Source organism: Ylistrum balloti, unplaced genomic scaffold, assembly GCF_031769215.1.
Source record: "Ylistrum balloti isolate Yb309-2 unplaced genomic scaffold, AGI_CSIRO_Ybal_v1 Utg373196, whole genome shotgun sequence".
In the NCBI taxonomy this organism is placed as follows: domain Eukaryota; kingdom Metazoa; phylum Mollusca; class Bivalvia; order Pectinida; family Pectinidae; genus Ylistrum; species Ylistrum balloti.
In genome coordinates, this window is record NW_026783213.1 from 7,056 (window position 1) to 26,703 (window position 19,648).

The following is a 19,648-nucleotide window of genomic DNA, read 5'->3' on the forward strand; positions in this document are numbered from 1 at the left end:
TCACCATCACTAACAACACGTATCAGGACAGCTGCATCAAAGACTGCAAACATCGATAATGCTGTCTTAGCACCTATCTTGGGAACACGCTGAACCACACGAAACAAATCTCGTTCTTCTTTATGTAAAAAACCATAAAGATCCCAACCTTGCTCACGAATGGCACTGTGAATCCACAACCGTATCTGAGATCCAAGTGGATGTTCTAAAGCGACATTTGTTGTCACAAGAGCTTCATAACCAACACCACTTGTCGTCAAAACAGTTAAAGTATTTGAACTAGTAGAAACGACTTCTCCAATAAGAAAACCTATCACCACATAACCTCTTGCTCTTGTAATTGACGACGTAAATCGTATTCCAACAGATGCGTCATCGCAATTGCAAGCGCATCTGCAGCATCTTCACTGGGCTCTTTAGGTAAAGCAAGCTGCAAACGTACCATTGTACGCATCTCTTCCTTTCCTGCACGACCGTGGCCACCAACAGCACGTTTAATAGTTGCTGGCGCATAACCAACAGGGCTCAAACCACTTTTTCCAAGTGCCAGTAATGCCACACCACGTGCCTGGCCTAAAACCAGAGCCGTCTTGGGATTATTACGCACAAAAACATCTTCAAGAGCAGCCGCATCAGGTTGATAACGCGCTGTCCAATCTAAAATAGTTTGATAAATCTTTTCTAAACGCTCAACCATCAGTTGCTGTGAAAAACGTATAGTCTGATAAGCAAGAGCCCGCATCTGCTGTTGAGTGCCCTCAAGAACGGCAATACCTATCTTACGAGAACCAGGATCAATGCCAATAACACGCAACGTCTAAAACTACTTACAAGCTCAAGCTACATCGCAGCAGCAAGACGCTCAAACTCTTCGTCTGAAATTGAAATATTTGCATACACATCCTGAACATCATCTAATTGATCAAGTGTGTCAATAAACGTCAGAACTTTCTGTGCCTCCGAACCTTGTAGTTCAATGGTATTTTCGGGCTCAAAGGCAAGAAGCGAGTCAACAATATCAAATCCATTTGCAAGCAATGTCTCACGCACCGTATTGATTTCTGTATCACCACAAATGAATTCCCATATATCATCTTCGCCACTAGAACGAACATCTCCAGCACCTGATTCAATAGCGGCGTCCATCATCGTTTCTTCATCTGTAGCGGTATGTCTGATACGAATCAGACCAATACGCTTAAACATCCAAGCAACAGAACCATTCTCCCCAAGTGAACCACTAGCTTTCGTAAACGCATGCCTAACTTCACTGACAGTACGATTCTTATTATCTGTTAAACACGATACAATAACAGCAACACCACTAGGACCATAACCCTCATAAGAAATTTCTTCTATTTCTTGACCTGGAAGTAGACCTGCGCCGCGTTTAATCGCACGCTGAATGTTCTCATTAGGCATATTTTCTGCCATCGCACGTTCAACAGCTGTTCTAAGTGCCGCATTATAGTTTGGATCTGGTCCACCAGCACGAGCAGCAACTTGAATTTCACGGCCAAAACGCGTAAAAATTTTACCACGCTTTACATCTTCTTTAGCTTTTTTATGCTTTATTTTGCTCCACTTGTTATGACCAGCCATTTATGTTATCTCCACCATACTACTATTTTATAATTTCCTATAATTGCCTACTATCGTAACACTTCTTGCACGCGTTTCACAAAAAAATTCCTGCCTTGAAGCCACTCGATTTTTTGATTATCATGGCCTTCCACCTAGAATAATTCGAGCTTATCAAGCTTTTCCACAGCTGTGGAAAAGCTTGTGGAAAAATAATAAGGATAGACAACTTGTCTGATCAGATTAGACCACAGCAATGGGATGACTTTCTGGACCATATTGGCTCTGCAATTGGTCCAGAAGAGTTTGAATTATGGATTCAACCTTTAGAACTCATAGAACATAACGAACATTGTTTAGTAGCAGGAGTTCCAAATCGCTTCTTTAAACAATGGATTAATGATAATTTTCGTGGCTTATTTGAACGAGCACAAGAAGACATTGGTATAAAAATTGAATTCCGTACAAAAAAAGGAAAAATACCTGTCAAAAAAGAACAGGAAGTAAAACCTACCTTAGAACGTACGACACAAACCTTTCACCCTGATCTAAATGTCAAATATACCTTTGAATCTTTTGTACCAGGCAGCTCAAACCAATTTTCACATGCATCTAGCCTCGCCGTAGGTGAACATCCTGGCTACAAATACAACCCATTATTCATTTATGGTGGTGTTGGACTAGGCAAAACACATCTACTACATGCTGTTGGGCACTCAATTTATGCTAGAGATAACAATACACGTGTTATGTATATGAGTTCAGAGCAGTTTATGAACGAAGTTGTAAATGCAATACGCTTCGAGCGTATAGATGAACTTCGACACCGATTTCGTAACCAATGTGATCTATTACTTATAGATGATATACAATTCCTTTCAGGTAAAGAACGAACTCAAATCGAATTCTTTCATATTTTTAATACGCTGTATGAACGTGGTAGACAAATTGTTTTAACCAGTGATTCTGTACCAAAAGAAATTCCCGCTTTAGAAGAGCGACTTCGTAGCCGCTTCGAATGTGGTCTTATTGCTGATATTCAACCACCAGAGTTTGAACATAGACTTGCAATTCTTAAAAAGAAAGCTAGTGGTCTTGGTCTTAATATTTCTGAAGAAATACTTACCTTTGTAGCAACCTACATCCATTCCAATGTACGTGAACTTGAAGGTGCGTTAACACGCTTAAGTGCTAAATCAAGTTTTGAAGGAAAGACGATAGATCTTGATTTTACAAGACAAGTCCTAGGTGACCTAATTGAAATATCAGGCCCTGGTGTAAATGTTGATCGAATATTGAAAGTCGTAGCAGAACTACATCATATTCGTGTTAGCGACCTTCGTGGCAAAAGTCGCAAAAAAAATATTGCTAGACCTAGACAAATAGCAATGCACCTCTGCCGTGAACTGACAAGCTTAAGTTTACCAGAGATAGGGCACCGCTTTGGTGGAAAAGATCATACAACAGTGCTACATAGTATTCGAAAAATAGACCAACTAATTCAAGAAGACCCTGAACTTTCTAGTCTAATAGATGGCCTTTCAAGGACGTTAACACGCAGTAGATAAAACGTGGAAAGTTGATTATACTTTCCACAGGGAATAATATTTTATAACAACCTAAATATGACCTTACCAAGAAACCGTGTAAAAAGACACTTTTAGCTAACGTTATTTCCCCAGGTTTCACACAGTAAGAATATTTAAAAAGTTTATTGATAATAATAAGTTAATGAAAATTTGATTTTTTTTCCACAGTTATTATTCTTATTACTCTTTACTATTAATTTAATAAATAAAGAAAGAAGATTATAATAAACTGTTCACGAACCTGAAATTACATTTTCTATTGCACTAACAAATAGGATTTAAAATATGGGATGTTCTTTTGAAGTAAAACGAAGTACATTTGAACAAGCACTCTTTGGTATACAAAATGTTGCGCAAAAGCGAACAGCCACTCCAATTTTAGCGAATGTTCGTATAGATGCTAGTAATAACGAACTTCATCTTTTCGCGACAGATTATGATATTGGACTACAGCAGCGTCTAGAAGCTACAGTTGACCAAGTTGGTAGTGCTGCTTTACCCGCAAGAGTTCTATACGATATTGTCAAAAAGAGTAAAGGTGACTCTATTCGTATTGAAATTGACGATAATCATCAAGGTGTTGTCAAAACTGGTGTTAGAGCTCGTTATAAACTAGTTGGGATGAATCCTGTCGATTTTCCAGAACCATCCCGAATACAACCTGAAACTTCGTTAAAGCTAGATCGCGATATGTTTCGTCTTTGGATTAAGAAGACACTTTTTGCTGCTAGTAGTGATGAAAGTCGCGTTTCTTTAGCTGGTGTTTTTCTTGAAGCTTACGATGGTAATAACCTACGTTTTGTTGCGACAGATACACATCGTTTAGGTCTTGTGGAAGTTCAAGGTATCGAAGGGTGTAGTATTGTTCCAGAAGATGGCATTATTTTTCCTCGCAAAGCTTTACAAGAGCTCCAACGTATATGTGATGGTGAGGGAGAGGTCCAAGTTACAATCGATACACCAAGTGTTCAAGTCGAGTGGGATGATACAGTTTTCGTCTTTAGAACCGTTGATGGTCGCTTCCCTAACTACCGTACAGTTATTCCTGAATCAACTAGCCGTGTCGTTGTTATTGATCGTCAAGAATTTATGCAAGCTATTGATCGTGTTAGTCTTGTTGTTACAGATCGATTTAAATGTGTAACCCTAGCATTTGAGAATAATATCTTGACAATTATGGCTAATAATCCAGATATGGGAGAAGGTGAAGAGCAGATTGACTGTACCTATGATGGAGATCGTTTAGAAATTGGTTTCAACGCACAATATATTCAAGAGAGTCTCTCGGAAATTACAACGGATAAAATTGAACTTCGTTTAATAGATGATGTTTCGCCAACACTTATTTATGGTGAAAATGATGAAAGTTATTTAAACGTCATTATGCCAATGCGTATTTAATTATTGATCTTGGCTCTCTAAAATTAAGACGATCTCTACTCATCGTGTCAGTTTTCAAGATAATGATAATGGGACAAGCCAATCTATCAGTCTTGAAACGCTTAATTTAGTTGGCTTCCGTAACTATAGTACTCCTTTTTCCTTAACTTTAAATAGCCCTTGTACCGCGATTATTGGTCCAAATGGTTCAGGAAAAACGAATCTTTTAGAGGCTATTTATTTTAGTTGTCGGTCGCGAGGGTTTCGTAATGAATCCTGGACAAAGCTACAGACGTGGATGTCGGATAAAGGACATATTTTTTGTGGTTTTAAACATCCTAAAGTTGAGCGAGAAATTCATTGGGAAAAAGGTTCTATAGCTTTTATTGAGGATGGAGATACTATATCATCACGTCGGTTCTGGGCTGCTAAAATACCGATTTTTGGCTATCGTCCTGATGACGATCTTTTTTTTCATGAAGAGCCGCAACATCGTCGTCGTTACCTAAATTGGCTTTGCTCTTATCTAGATCTAAGTTATATGGATTTGGTAACACACTATGAGCAAACATTAAAACAACGTAATGCAGCACTACGCGATCAGCGTACAGCAGAAAAAGAGTTTCTTGTTTGGGAACAAGAGTTAGCTAATTTAGGTGCTCGTCTTTATCATCTACGTACAGATACTGTATTACGCCTTTGTAAACAATATGCCAGGTTATGGGAATGTATGGACTGTGAACCAGCCTTTTTGCGTTATGTTCCTGGCGGATCTGGTGATGTTCTTGAGATACAAAAACAGCTTGCTATAGATAGACCTAAAGATATTCAGCGTGGTTGGACACGTTTTGGGCCACATCGAGACGATCTTCTTATTGAAAGATATCAGCGACCTATCAAGGATAGTGGTAGCCAAGGATACCGTAAACTAGCGATTATTCTTTTATCTGCTGCCTGTGCTCTTACTGTGACAACAAAAGAGAGCAAAACACATCTTTTTTATCTAGACGATATTGAAGGAGAACTTGATGACCAAAATGAAGTCAAGTTATTCAAGTTGTTAGCCGATCAACCTTTTCAACTATTTTTAACTGCTGTGCGAAAACCTCAAGTATTAATTAATACTAGACAAGAAAATCAACTGCAATGGGTTGAACTTTGATCATATTAGAGAATTTTGCGTAATAAAATTTCATCAAAAGTTGGTTTAATAAAATCATCAATTTTACCAATTTCAACAAACTGTAACTTACGATAAAAAGCTAAAGCTTGATCATTAAAAGATGAGACTAATACCCAGATATTTCGATATGAAGTATGTTGTAGATTTGATGCAATCCAAGAAATAATACTAGTACCTATAGATTGTTTTTGATAGTTTGGATAAGTAGCAATTAGCTCTATATATGCTCCTCTAAGCCAGGGATAACGAACACTAATAACACCAGCAATATTCTGTTCAATAGTCGCAACAAAACGATAAAGGTTTGGATCAGGTCGTTGTAAGTACTGCTCAAGTGTTTTAGCCTGATAGCTAAGCTCACACCAAGGCGACATGTTAGCTAAAGTATTACCAATTTCTATAGCTTCAGATGGTTGAATAAGATGTAATGAACCATTGGGAATATGATAGGTGCTTTCTGTAAACATCGCCGCTGTGTTTTTAATCTGTTCCTTCACCAAATAAAGTATTGTATTTTAAATTATCGTTAGGTTTTAACTCGTAACAGGTGTCAGCCGTAATAGCTTTTCCAAAAGATAATAACTCACTTACCGTAACAAACTGGTAGCCTTGTTTTTTTAACTGAGGGATAAACAAAGGTAGTGCATCTGATGTTTTATAACCACGCCCATTAGCATGAGCAATAATAATTGAACCAGGTTTTCTTTGCTCAAGAACAATGTTAGCAATACCCTTAGCAGTTTGGTCTTTCGCAGGATCTGCTGTTACAACATTCCATTGTATAGCTGGTAAACCATATGCAGCTAAAGCCTGTAAAGCTTCTTGATGACAGGTTCCATAAGGAAAGCGAAATAAAGTAGGTATGGTAGGTATTTTTTGAAATTCAGTAGTATCTGAAACTTTAGGAGTACAATCTGTGATTAACTTTGTTCGCAATTGTTGGTATTGCAGCTGAGGCCAGTGTATTTGCTGCATCATTTTTTTACCTCTTAAGACACCAAGATTACCATGAGTCCAAGCATGATTACCAAGTTCAAACAGAGGATCAGCCATCAATTGCATAGTTTTTTCTGGATGTGAGCGCATCCATTTACCACCAGCAAAAAAAGTTGCTTTTACGTTATTTTCTCTTAAGTAATTAACAATATCAGCATCATAACCTGTTCTTTCTCGTAAACGTTCACATAAATCAAACGTGAGTGCTAAAAGTTTTTGTTGAGGATCTAACGCAACAGAACGAATCGATCCTTGAAGTGGTTTTTGTATCGGAGATAGAGGCTGCAGAGATTTTTCTTGGGTTGGTCCATTAGAATTAGGGGAAGTCAAAGGTCGAATAACATGTTTATCTTTTTTACTACCTAATAAAGCATTCTGATCCCAACAATGATTTAAAACATGTTGAGAACCAAAATGTAATTTTTGCTGAGCTGAAGCAGATAAACTAGAGACAGAAACAATAAGCAAGATAAAAAGAAAAATTATTTGCTTAAAGGTTATACGATTCATCTTTTGATCTCTGTTTTAAAGTAATCTTCAATAGCCTCTAGTGTTTGATCAATTAGGTCAGGTGTATGTTGTGTACTTAAGAAACCAACTTCATAGCCACTAGGTGCAAAATAAACACCACGTTTTAACATACCCCAGAAGAACTGTTTATAAGCTTGATGGTCTGCTTGAGAAATATCAGAAAAATTACGAGGTGGCGTTTCCCTAAAACAGAAGCCAAACAAACTACCAACAGCACCGGTTGAGAGAGGAATACCATATTGATCAGCTAATTGTTTAAGTTCTTGTACGAATCTTTGTGATGTAGTTTCTAACTTAGCGAAAGGATTCTCATCTTTAAGAATATCTAAACTAACAGCACCAGCAGTGGCTGCAACTGGATTTCCAGATAAAGTTCCTGCTTGGTAAACATTACCTTCTGGAGATAAATGCGACATAATATCCTGACGACCACCATAGGCAGCCAAAGGAAAACCACCACCGATTACTTTACCCAGAGCTACCAAATCAGGCTTCAGGCTATAACGGTGGTAAGCACCCCCACACGAAGTTCGCAATCCCGTTAAAACTTCATCTGCAATGAGCACTACGTGGTCACTTTGACACAATTCTTGTAGAGTCTCAAGAAAATCTGGATCTGGGAAAATCAGTCCCATATTACAAGGAATCGTCTCAATAATAACCGCTGCCAGCTGTCCTTTAAAATCTGTAAAAGCCTGCCGTAGAGCCTCAGTATCATTAAAAGGTAAACAGATCGTATCCTTAGCGGTTGATTTAGGAACACCTGGACTAGAAGGCGTTCCTAAGGTGGCCAAACCGCTACCAGCTTGAACAAGTAAGCTATCAGCGTGACCATGATAACAACCGATAAATTTGATGATCTTCTCACGACCTGTAAATCCGCGCGCCAAACGCAGTAGACTCATAGTTGCTTCAGTTCCAGAATTAACCAAACGAAGTCGCTCTAATTCGGGAAAAAAAGAACGTATAGATTCTGCCAAACGATTCTCTGCGGCTGTTGGCATCCCAAAACTTGTCCCCTTGGCGATAACACGTTGTACCTCTTCCACAACTTCAGGATGAGCATGGCCAAGAATCAGCGGTCCCCAACTTAACACATAATCAATGTAACGATTCTGGTCAGCATCAATTAAAAAAGCACCAACACCTGCAGCAGCAAATAACGGACTACCACCAACGGCACTAAAGGCTCTGACTGGACTGTTTACACCACCAATAAAATAAGATTCTGCTGTTTTAAAGTATGATTTTGATGTTGTTTGTTGCATATTGATAGACCATCTACTAGAAATTAAGATAAGAATTTAAAATGAGTACTTAGTCTACCTGAACTTAAAGCATAGTATTATCATTGTTCTTGTAGCTTTAGTTCTGATTTGACAAGTTGAACAGACCAATTTTCAATTGCCGTATTTTTCGTGTTGAGATGTGCCACCATATAGTAGAAACGTTGTGTTTCTGGCGTATTATATTGTAGACGGTCACGAATATAGTAAGGTGGGATAGATTGGTAATGAATCGAAGCTTGTACCGTTGCAATGCTACCAATAGCACGAGGAATTCTATACTGTACAAGACGTTGACCTGGTGTCTTAGGATAAAAAGGCTCTGGGTGTTTTGTTTGGGGGTTCACCTTTACCAGTCGCGTTACGTCTGCATAAGGCCCTTTAGGATCCCAGCCTTTGGGCAGTAGTCGTGTATCTTTGACTTCTGTAACAATTTCTAAGAAAGAGGTTGTTAGGACCATTTTGTTCAAATCGATTTCAGTTTTAATAATCTCCTCTGGTTCAAGGTCCCGCCAAGTTGCCGTACGTTCTTCAAAAATATAAACTTGATTTTCACGAAAAATGAAAGGTTCACCTGTTTGGATTTTTGTTGGATCAAAAGTCATTTCACTTTCAAGAACCTGGAACTCTTTGTCCACAAGTTGGCCAATCGTATTGGTACGACCAGAAGCCCATATCACGTTACCTTTGTTATCTAAAGCCTCAAAGCGAATGAAAGCGCGTCGAAAACCAACACCGGAAGGAAATTTATGTCCAGCTTTATTTTCAATAAGAACATCAAACGTATAGTTATCTAGTGTTTTGTTCTGTTGTTTAATAGATATCGTTACTGTTTGTTCTCGGCCCAAACGTAACATTTCTTTTTCTGTTAGTAACAGTGGTGGTTGGGTTTGATGAACAGCATCTGCGTGACCAAGAATGCTTGGGAATTGCTGGAACATTTGATTTGCAAATAAGTTAAGACCAACTAACGTATGACGTCGGTAATTTTGTTTTGGTGTTGGTGTAATTAGATGGTCCGCAGCACGATTATCAACCTGAGGTAAATAAGCGGTTTCGACATTGGCGATGGTTTCTGTCAAAACAGTTGAAGTTGTTGCTTTTGGGTCATCAGGTAGTCGAGATGGCATATGACAATCTTGACAGGATTGCTGTTGCCCACGAGCATAAATACTATTGAGCCATTCAGGGTATGTTGTCTGTTCATAGGTCGTCCGATAACGCTGCTTAGAGCGTTCAAAAATCTCTACATGGTCGCTAACAATTGGGGTAATAACCGTATGACAGGAACCACATAACTCTGACTTTGTAATATGTTCTCCATAAACTGGTGTTACACCCAGAGCCTGTTCCATGAGATAAGGTTTTATGTCTTTATCAGCAAAAGGACCATAGATTTTGTCTAGTTTTTCTGGGAAATGAAATTGGCCTGTAAAGGTTTCAGGTTGACCCAACCCTTCAGGTTCAATTTGATGACAGACACTACAGGTAATACCGTCACGTCCTAAAGCACCCCATTTTGTTGTACTACTAATCGTATTTTGAGGTTCGAGATAAGCAAACGTTTCAGAAAATAAGGGTGAATTATTGAGGGTACCTGGTGGTGTAATAATCGCAGGATTATTAGGGTCACCGTGATCTAAATGGAATTGTCTCTGTGCTGCTGGTTGATGGCAGCGTAAGCAAAGGTTTGCAATTTGATTACCAAGTTGTGGATGTTTTTGTTTTTCCCAAGCCAATTGTGCGTGGAAGATCGGATCTTTACCTGCCAACCCCATCATGGATGCGCTCCATTCTGCTGTTGGTGTAATATCCCATAATTTGGCTTGTAAGGGGTTGGTTACGGGGTCGCTTTTATCTACGGTCAGCATGTTTGGTAGAGAATTTCCTTGTAAGAAATAGCTCGCATGGCAACCATCACAATTGTCAGAAGTAATGAAGGTATCGCGGCAATCCATACCATCTGTAAAGATGGCTTTTATATAGTCTGTAATATTTTGTAACGTAGAAGATCCAGATATTGTTTGTTTATGTAGCTTGCAGATATCAGCAGGTAGTTTTTTTGGTAAGGCCGGTGTATAGGAAAACATATAATCGAGAGGGAACCAAGCCAGCTCCGTTGTTTGTTGTGGGAAGGTTGCTTTTGCTTTGGGGCCAAAGGTGTTTAAAATCGCCTCATTTGGTTTTGCTAAAGGTTGTATAATCTGTTTTTCTAAGGCAAATCGGTTGAGTGTTTCTATTGTTTGGTTTAAAAAATCGCCGAGATTATGATTCACAAGTACCTGCTCAAAATCAGCAATTAATTTTTCTAGGAGTTCTGGTAACGTAGAAGGAACTTGCTGTGTCTGTGTAGTCTCAATTTGATCCTGTATAACAGAAAGACGGTCAGTAACAAGTTGTTTGATATAAGCCTGTTTCTCTGGTGATGTTAAGGATTTTAGTTGTTTTAGCCGTTGCTTGAATGTTTTAAGCTGATCTACTGTTGGTTCGTCCCGTAATTGTTGTAATTCGCTTTTACTGATGTTACCTAAACGTTGAAACTGCGCAATACCGCTAGCAATAAGTTGTTGTAATTGTGGTGTTATTGACGTTGCTGTTGTTTGATTGCTAGTAGGCAGTGACGCAAAAAATCCCGGAGAGACTTGTTGAATCCAACTATATTTTTGAGCAGCACCTTGTAAATTTATAAGTGCGGCAAACGTCATTTGGTCGTTATCTACCGCTACATAACAACTTAAGCAAAATGAGTCACCACTTTTTGCAGACACTGTAGGTATTGGTGCGTTGTAAGGAGGTGATTTGGGAAAAAAGAATAGATACCAAATCCAGCCGTCTTTAGAAATCTTGGCATTTTTAATCATCACAGCCCACCCTGTCACACGGTCTGCACCATAGGTGCTATCAGCAGGGTCTGAAGGATACATCTGTTTAACGATAATAGCACCGTTAGGAATTACACCTTGGCGATTCTGACGTAGCCAGTCGACAACCGCGTCAGAATAAAAAACACGTACACGTTGATGGGTATCAAAGCCATTACCTTGAACAACAGGGCCGGTTTGTCGAATATCATTAGTTAAATCTGCAACATCATGAGCCCAACCTAAATGGCCACCAAAATAGAGGAATAGCGTTAGTGCAGCAAGCTGCTCGCCACTAACGAGCTGCCCGCTATAGTTCTGCTTTTGAAAACCCGCAATATCCTGAACAATCTCCCAAGCGATGGTTGATTCTAGACGTTTTAGAATACTTTTAGGCGTGTCATAGTTATCTAGTGTGACACCACCGTCGTAACAGCGTGTTTCCCAGACGGGTTTAGATGCATTTTTTGTATTACACCGCATGGCATTTTTTGTTATTACTGCAGTGATAGGTTTAGATTGCTGTGCCGTTTGGGTTTTTTTGCTAGGTTGACAAGCACATAAAATCGTTACTCCTAAGCTAAAGACAATAAATTTTGTCAAGGGTTTTACATTAAGTTTGATAACAGAAACGATTTGAATCGTGCAAAGGTAAAAGAAATAATAGATTTGTAATAAGTGTAAAAACATCTATTCCCTTCTCGTATTTAGATCTATAAAATCATATAATGATATAAAAGTAAATAGTTTTTTATTAATCTATGAACGTTAAGCAAAAGTTACAAGAACAATTACGTACCCATCTTCAGGTCATTGAAGCTGCAGAAGCAGAATTATGTACAGTTGCTGTTGAGATTGGTCGCGAGATTGCCGCTGTTTTCCGTGATGGCGGTAAATTATTTATCTTTGGTAATGGTGGCAGTGCTGCAGACGCGCAGCATATGGCAGCAGAGTTTATCAACCGCTATCGTCTTGAGCGGCCACCACTGCCTGCGATTGCCCTAACAACAGATTCTAGTACGTTGACCAGCATTGCTAACGATTATGAGTATCGAGATGTATTCGCAAAGCAGGTACGTGCGCTAGCAGATCCTGGGGACATTGTGATGGGAATTAGTACAAGTGGTACCTCCGATAACATTGTACAAGGCCTTAAAGCAGCACAGGCAATAGGCTGTAAAACAGTTGCGCTACTTGGACGCACAGGGGGAGAGGCGAAATCACAAGCAGATATTATGTATATTACACCTCATGACGACACTGCTCGTATACAAGAAGTACATCTTTTGTTAGAACATCTTATTTGTGACTATGTTGAACATGTCTTATTTATCGAGCCACAAATCTAAAAGATAGTCTGACGAATCTATAATCATCCTGTACAATAGCTGATCCTGAAACCTACCTTAAGTGATCTATCTATGAGTTCTAAAAAAAATACATTAGAAGCAGCACAAAGCTATCATGCCGAAGGGCGTCCAGGCAAAATTGAAGTCGTTGCAACCAAACCCTGTACCACCCAGCGGGACTTAAGCTTAGCCTATACACCAGGTGTTGCAGACGTCTGTCTAGACATTGAGAAAGAAGTTGATAAAGCCTTTGATTATACTGCGCGTGGTAACTTGGTAGCAGTTATCAGTAACGGTACAGCAGTACTTGGTTTAGGCGATATTGGTCCACTTGCCAGTAAACCTGTTATGGAAGGTAAAGCTGTCCTGTTTAAACGTTTTGCTGACGTTGATGTATTTGATATTGAAGTTAAAGAAAAGGATCCTCAGCGTCTTATTGAGATTATTGCCGCCTTAGAACCAACATTTGGTGGTATTAACCTAGAAGATATCAAAGCACCTGAATGTTTTGATATAGAAGATGCGCTCATCGAGCGTTTAGATATCCCTGTTTTCCATGACGATCAGCATGGTACGGCCATTATTTCTGCAGCAGCACTGATTAATGCTCTAGAGATTGCAGGTAAAGATATTACAGCTATCAATAAGATGGTTGTTAGTGGTGCCGGTGCAGCTTCTGTTGCCTGTGTGAAGCTTTTTATGGAGCTTGGTTTACCAAAAGAAGCTGTCTGGATGTACGACTCAAGAGGGTTAATCCATACAGATCGTAGTGACCTCAATCGTCATAAACAAGAATTTGCTCGTAGTGGCGATAATATGAAATTTGTTGATGCGTTTCAAGATGCGGATATTTTTGTTGGTGTTTCTATTGGTGGTACTGTTACCAAAGATATGATTCAAGCAATGGCTTCAAATCCTATTGTTTTTGCCATGGCTAACCCTGATCCAGAAATTCCTTATCCAGACGCTAAAGCTGTGCGTGATGATATTATTATGGCTACCGGTCGTAGTGATTTTCCCAACCAAGTGAATAACGTTTTAGGCTTCCCCTTTATTTTTCGGGGCGCTCTCGATGTTCGGGCACGTCGTATAAATACGGAAATGAAGCTAGCCGCAGCCCATGCCTTGGCCAACTTAGCGAAACAGACAGTTCCCGAAAATGTTGTTCGTGCTTATGGTGGTAAATCGATTTCTTTTGGTCGTGACTATATTATCCCTAAGCCCTTTGATCATCGTGTCTTATTATGGGTGGCCCCTGCAGTTGCAAAAGCTGCTATCGATTCCGGTGTGGCTAGACAGACGATTACCGATTTTGATCAATATCGTACACGTCTAGAAGGCATGCTGGGACCTGCTAGAGAGTTGATTCGTACGAGTATTAATCGCTCTCGCCGTCGAGAGACGATGCCACGTGTTGTTTTTGCCGATGGTGGTGAAACCAATGTATTAATTGCTGTTGAGCAGGCGGTCCAAGAGGGATTTATTCGTCCTATTCTGCTGGGTAACAAAGCGAGAATTGAACAAAACATAAAAAAACTAGATCTAAAAATCAAAGGCTTAGAAATTATTCATCCAGACGAAGATGGTCGATTTCAAACATTTATTGACCATTACTGGCAACGTAAACAGCGCCAAGGTATCACAAAAGATCGTGCCACAAAGCAACTAAGTAGGCGTAGTCACTTTGGTGCCATGTTGGTATCTCAGGGTGAAGCTGACATTTATGTTGCAGGCTATACAGACCGTTACAGTGAAAGCTTACGGATAGCTGAAGATATTATTGGTCTCCGAGCAGGAGTACAGCGGCCAGCAGCAGTAACAGCAGTCGTCTACAAAAGTCGTCTGTTTTTGTTTGCCGATACGGCTGTTAGTGTTGACCCAACTGCAGAAGAACTCGTCAACATTGCTAAATTTGCTGTTGAGCCGGCGCCACTTTTTGATATGACCCCTCGAGTTGCTTTTTTAAGTTTTGCCAACTTTGGCGCCTACGATCATCCCCAAGTAGACAAAGTTCGTCGTGCCGTAGAGCAGTTAGAGGCCGAAGGAGTTGATTTTATCTTTGATGGAGAAATGACCGTTGATGTTGCTTTAGATCAGACACTTAGAGAGTCTGTTTTTCCGTTTTCTAAATTAGAAACCAATGCCAATGTTTTGATCTTTCCCAACTTAGCTGCTGCCCAAATGGCAACACAACTGTTAACCAAGATAGGTGGTGCCGAAATGCTTGGCCCTGTTCATCGTGGCTTTAATCGTACTGTGGTGATGCTATCTGCAGGGATGGGGCCAACCGACATTCATAACCTAATTGCTATGGCCGCTGGCCAACAAGCAATACAATCTTAAATACAAGCTGAATTCGAATCGTAGTTGTTGGTGACGAGAAACCGAAAGCAGACTGTTTCCATTTAGGCGGTCCAAACCGTGGTCTTATGTTGTTAGATGTACCAACACCTTCTTTAGGAATACCAATAAAATTCGTGTCAAGTTGATGATTGTTATTTGTATCATGAAAGACAGATATAGCATATCTACCATAGGCAACTAGTCTAAAGTGGGCGGTAGCCTGACCATTTTTAATAGGTACAGTTTGTTTTTTTATAGCATATGAACTATCGCTTGGAAATCCCTTGGCGTTTTGAAATAAAGCCAGATTAATAGTACCAATGTCAGAAATCACACCATTAACGTCGACAGAGATATTACCTGTTAGTGTATTTTTTGCAGATATAGGGTTTATTAAGATTGAAAATAGTAATAAAAATGTGATTAACGTATATCGCATCTTAACTAGGTAACCGTAATTAACGAATAAAAATCTATTTTTTTCGATTATAAGAAAGAATCGCCTAGTGTTTTAAATCTTAAGTCTTAACCTAAACAGGTTATCGAAGATACAAAACAGCTATAGTTCCCCAAACCCTTCGGCAAAAAGAGCGGCAATAGCACCAAGAGCGTCATCAGCATCATTACCATTGGCTTCAATCGTTAAGATTGTGTCTTTGGGGCAGGCTAGGGTTAATAACCCTAAAATAGATTTTGCATTTGCAGTAATCGTATCTTTGGTTACAGTTATTTCAGCTTGGTATTGCGTTGCCAACTGCGATAATTTGGATGCTGGACGTGCATGTAGACCAAGCTCATTTATAATTTTTACATCTATAGTTGCCATAATAATTTCTATTTTAGCAGAGCTGGTATAAGGCAGAAAATGAGAGGTAGCCATATAACCATACTGTGGAAACGTGTTCGTACAGCTAAAAAAATAGCTCCAATTGCGATACAGACACTAATTAAATCACTACTGAAAGGATGTATTGCTTGTTCTTGGGCTTGCATAAAGGTCATGCCAGCAATAAAGCCCATAGCTGGTATTGAAATACGAGTAAATAACTGTCGCCATGTTGGTGAACTAAGCCACTTAATCCAGGTTGTAATGTTATCTGGTCGCTGAAAACCCAGTTCAAATAGGATGATTCGTAAGCCTATTTCTAGGAGTGTCCAAAGAACAATAAAGATAATTAAGCCGCTACTGTTCCAAAAGAGAAATACCGTACTACTTAACCAGACAAAATTCCACAATAATGTCTGCCAATAGATAAGATCGCCGAGAGCACCACAGACACTCATCCAACGTGTGAGATGTTGTTTAGCAGGTTCAATCTGGTTTGGGTTATTTATTAGTGTACGTATAGCAGCACCTAAGAGTAGCGGTGCTAACAGAGCATGAGTGTTAAATTGGACAACACTTTGGTTTAAGATCTCCGCTGGTCTTTCAGGTTTTAAACGCCGTGCAATAGGTTCAGCAATCCATAGCCAGCCACAGGTTTGCATCCGTCTGTAGCTCCAAACAGCTTGTAAAACAAGCAACCGACCATACATATGGAAACGGTCGACTAGCGATACCATGTAACCCCCATACCAATGGCAAACATAACAGCAGTGATGATGATTTCTGACCATTGCTTACGTCGAAGTAGAAATGCAGCAAGAGCGGTAGGAATGATCCAGGGCCAGGCGATAGATGTTAGAGGTCCTGTAGGATCATAAAGCCAGTCTCCTAACAAAGCTGTTAAGGCTGCTGCTGCTAGAAGTGCTAAGGTAACCACAATGAAACGAAGCATCAGCATAACAGGTGCATAAGCACGTAATTCACGAGTAGATCCACGTTTTAAAGCTAGAATGACATTTTCGCTAGCAATACTACATAAACGACGTAGCCCACCGTCTAAGGGTACATATAAAGCGGTATAGACCAAAGTAATAATAAGGCCATACGGTAGATATTGTAGAACAGGAAAAGGTTGAGGTACTTGGTGCGAAAGAAACAATAATGTTGTGATAGCTGCAGCGATGCCCACGCTAGCGGCAGGCGTACGAATACCTCCAGCAGGAATACGGTCAAGCCAGACCCATTCTAAAGTAGCTCCAAGAAAGAAGCCTGCTTCAGCAAATCCACAGAGTCCGCCTAACAGTGGACCTAGGACAATAGGTCGGTGTAATAAGAACGGGCCAATCTCATGTTGTGTTAGAAGCAGCAGTGATGCAAAGCTAGAAAAAAGAATAAGTTCTATTAGCACGGTTTTTGTTGTTGAAGTAAAAAAATTTTAACCTAGAACGATGCCATATCTAACGTAACACGTTTTAAATCCGGTGCAGGTTGGTAGTCAATTTCAATACCTTTAGCAGCAATATCTTTTAAAGCATCTAGCTCTAAGTTAGAACAGCAAAACGTTTTACGAAGTTGAGTTTTACCTGGTTCGAAGTGTAGATTGCCAAGGTTCAAAGCACTGGGTAAAAAGCCAGCTAAGATAGCCTCTAGCGCTTGTATTGGTGTGCGGAACAAAACAACACAGTTTTTTTTGTTTGTTTCTTGTAGTTCTGAGTAAACATATTTAGGTTCAATAAAAGAAATTTGTACAGGCTTGGGTACAGCCAGACGAGCAATCATCTGCTGTTCTTGACAGTTACAGAACTCGGCGTCAGCAACGATGATCCAATCTATCTGTAGTTTTGGTAACCAGCCATGAATAACTTGGCCGTGAATTAAACGATCATCAATACGTGTTAGGCATAAACTCATGAAGATGTTTTCGGTAATAGTTCGTTAGGCGTTAGAATTTGTTGTTTACCATATTCAGCAACGATATTAGCTAAATCTTGTAAATGATGGCTGTTGCGTTTGGTTAAGGCTCTTAGAAGCATTGGTAAATTTACACCTGTAACGACTTCAAGTTGATGGTCTCTACAAGAAGCTAAGGTAACATTAGAAGGTGTACCACCAAAAAGATCTGTTAAAGCTAAAACCCCACAGCCATTTTCTAAGGTGTTGATCGCGGTTTCTACTGCTGATTTAGGATTGGTGGCTGTTGGATTAATTCTCAGAGCTGCTAATCCTTGCTGAGGCCCCAAAATTTCTTCAGCGGCTTCAATTAAGCCTTCCGATAGACTACCGTGCGCAATTACAAGGATACCAATTTGTTGTATAGTTAAGTCTTCAGCCGACATCATCATTAACCTACTGGATGAGGGCAATTTCAAATACTAATATTATTTTAACAAGATCTTAAAATTTGTCGGTTAAGGTATGCTAGTGTAATGTACAGACTGTTACCTAACTAAACAAATTTTTGAGCATCAGTTATAATATATAGCTCTCCAAAATTTGTGGTGATATCAGGCGTTCAGCCGACGGTACGTTCAAGTCGCCGTTCGAACAATCTTTATTATGTGCTGAACCTGCCAAAAATTTTAATGAGATTGAATATTTAGAGGAGGTTCACTATCCGCGCCGGACGCTATATTTTTGATCCTGAGTACCGACGAGAAAACCAATTATCGTTGCGAGGGCGCCAAGCTGCGCTCTATGAACCACAGTTTGAAGTTGATGCCTGTGGTATTGGTATGATTGCCAATCTGAATAATACAAAATCTCATGAGCTTGTTGATCAAGCTGTTGAGATTTTAATTAACTTAACTCATCGTGGTGCAGCCGGTTCAGACGGCAAAACTGGTGATGGTGCTGGTATCCTTATGCAAATGCCAGATGCATTTATGCGTGGGGTAACTAAAGCAGAAGGCATCGAACTACCCCCTGAAGGTGAATACGGTGTTGGTGTACTGTTTTTACGTTCAGATGACGGTGTACAGCGTGAGGCACAGACCATTATAGAAAAAGTGACCGTAGCACGTGGCCATGAATTTTTAGGCTGGCGTACAGTACCTGTAGATAGTACAGCTATTGGTGAACTAGCGCGGCAAAAAGAGCCTGTAACTAAACAGTTTTTCATCAAAAAATCTTCTCGCTATACAAATCGTGATCATTTTGAGCGAGAGCTGTTTCTTGTTCGTAAACAGATGGAACATGATCTACGTAGCGCAAGTTTGGATATTCCGGAAGACGTTTACTTTGTTAGCTTTAGTGCTAATACCGTCATTTATAAAGGTCTACTACTTGCAGATCAAGTTCATCCTTATTTTCCAGATTTAATAGATTCGCGTATGAGTTCGGCTATTGCTTTGGTGCATCAACGTTTTAGTACGAATACCTTTCCTGAATGGGAACTCGCTCAGCCGTTTCGTTATCTATGTCACAATGGAGAAATCAATACCCTGCAAGGTAACGTAAATTGGATGGCAGCACGCGAAGCTCTGTTGTCCAGCCCGCATTTTGGTGAAGATGTTCGTCATTTACATCCTGTTGTTCGTGCTGGTGCTAGTGATTCTGCTTGTTTCGATAACGTTTTAGAATTACTCCATATGGGTGGGCGTAGCTTGCCCCACGCCATGATGATGATGATTCCAGAAGCCTGGGAACAAGACCATCGCCTTACCCAAGAGCGACGTGGGTTTTATGATTACCATGCTGCATTAATGGAACCTTGGGATGGTCCAG

At 39.8% G+C, this 19,648-nt stretch overlaps 7 protein-coding genes across 7 annotated transcripts; 6 read left to right on the forward strand and 1 right to left on the reverse strand.

Annotated features, from left to right (window-relative positions):
• Window positions 1-840: 840 nt before the first annotated feature.
• Window positions 841-1,602, reverse strand: LOC132564939 (probable transcriptional regulatory protein NIS_0560). Its single transcript, XM_060229548.1, has one exon. It carries the CDS (start codon window positions 1,600-1,602, stop codon window positions 841-843), a length of 762 nt encoding a protein of 253 aa, XP_060085531.1.
• Window positions 1,603-2,336: 734 nt separating this feature from the next.
• LOC132564940 (chromosomal replication initiator protein DnaA-like) lies at window positions 2,337-3,149 on the forward strand. Its single transcript, XM_060229549.1, has one exon. The coding sequence runs from the start codon at window positions 2,337-2,339 to the stop codon at window positions 3,147-3,149; it is 813 nt and encodes a 270-aa protein (XP_060085532.1).
• A 306-nt stretch (window positions 3,150-3,455) lies between these two features.
• Window positions 3,456-4,571, forward strand: LOC132564941 (beta sliding clamp-like). Its single transcript, XM_060229551.1, has one exon. It carries the CDS (start codon window positions 3,456-3,458, stop codon window positions 4,569-4,571), a length of 1,116 nt encoding a protein of 371 aa, XP_060085534.1.
• A 277-nt stretch (window positions 4,572-4,848) lies between these two features.
• Window positions 4,849-5,712, forward strand: LOC132564942 (DNA replication and repair protein RecF-like). The gene has a single exon (XM_060229552.1). The coding sequence runs from the start codon at window positions 4,849-4,851 to the stop codon at window positions 5,710-5,712; it is 864 nt and encodes a 287-aa protein (XP_060085535.1).
• Window positions 5,713-12,168: 6,456 nt separating this feature from the next.
• On the forward strand, window positions 12,169-12,756 carry LOC132564943 (phosphoheptose isomerase-like). The gene has a single exon (XM_060229553.1). It carries the CDS (start codon window positions 12,169-12,171, stop codon window positions 12,754-12,756), a length of 588 nt encoding a protein of 195 aa, XP_060085536.1.
• A 72-nt stretch (window positions 12,757-12,828) lies between these two features.
• Window positions 12,829-15,099, forward strand: LOC132564944 (NADP-dependent malic enzyme-like). The gene has a single exon (XM_060229554.1). It carries the CDS (start codon window positions 12,829-12,831, stop codon window positions 15,097-15,099), a length of 2,271 nt encoding a protein of 756 aa, XP_060085537.1.
• A 2,741-nt stretch (window positions 15,100-17,840) lies between these two features.
• Window positions 17,841-19,597, forward strand: LOC132564945 (ferredoxin-dependent glutamate synthase 1-like; the record flags this gene model as incomplete). The annotated part of the gene is made up of 2 exons (XM_060229555.1): window positions 17,841-17,849; window positions 18,526-19,597. Coding segments are annotated over exons 1-2 (1,081 nt in total), but the record flags the coding sequence as incomplete, so codon positions are not given.
• Window positions 19,598-19,648: the final 51 nt, after the last annotated feature.

Coding starts and splice junctions, on each gene's coding strand:
- LOC132564939 (XM_060229548.1), bottom strand. CDS start 1,602: ATGGCTGGTCATAACAAGTGGAGCAAAATAAAGCATAAAAAAGCTAAA.
- LOC132564940 (XM_060229549.1), top strand. CDS start 2,337: ATGAGTTCAGAGCAGTTTATGAACGAAGTTGTAAATGCAATACGCTTC.
- LOC132564941 (XM_060229551.1), top strand. CDS start 3,456: ATGGGATGTTCTTTTGAAGTAAAACGAAGTACATTTGAACAAGCACTC.
- LOC132564942 (XM_060229552.1), top strand. CDS start 4,849: ATGTCGGATAAAGGACATATTTTTTGTGGTTTTAAACATCCTAAAGTT.
- LOC132564943 (XM_060229553.1), top strand. CDS start 12,169: ATGAACGTTAAGCAAAAGTTACAAGAACAATTACGTACCCATCTTCAG.
- LOC132564944 (XM_060229554.1), top strand. CDS start 12,829: ATGAGTTCTAAAAAAAATACATTAGAAGCAGCACAAAGCTATCATGCC.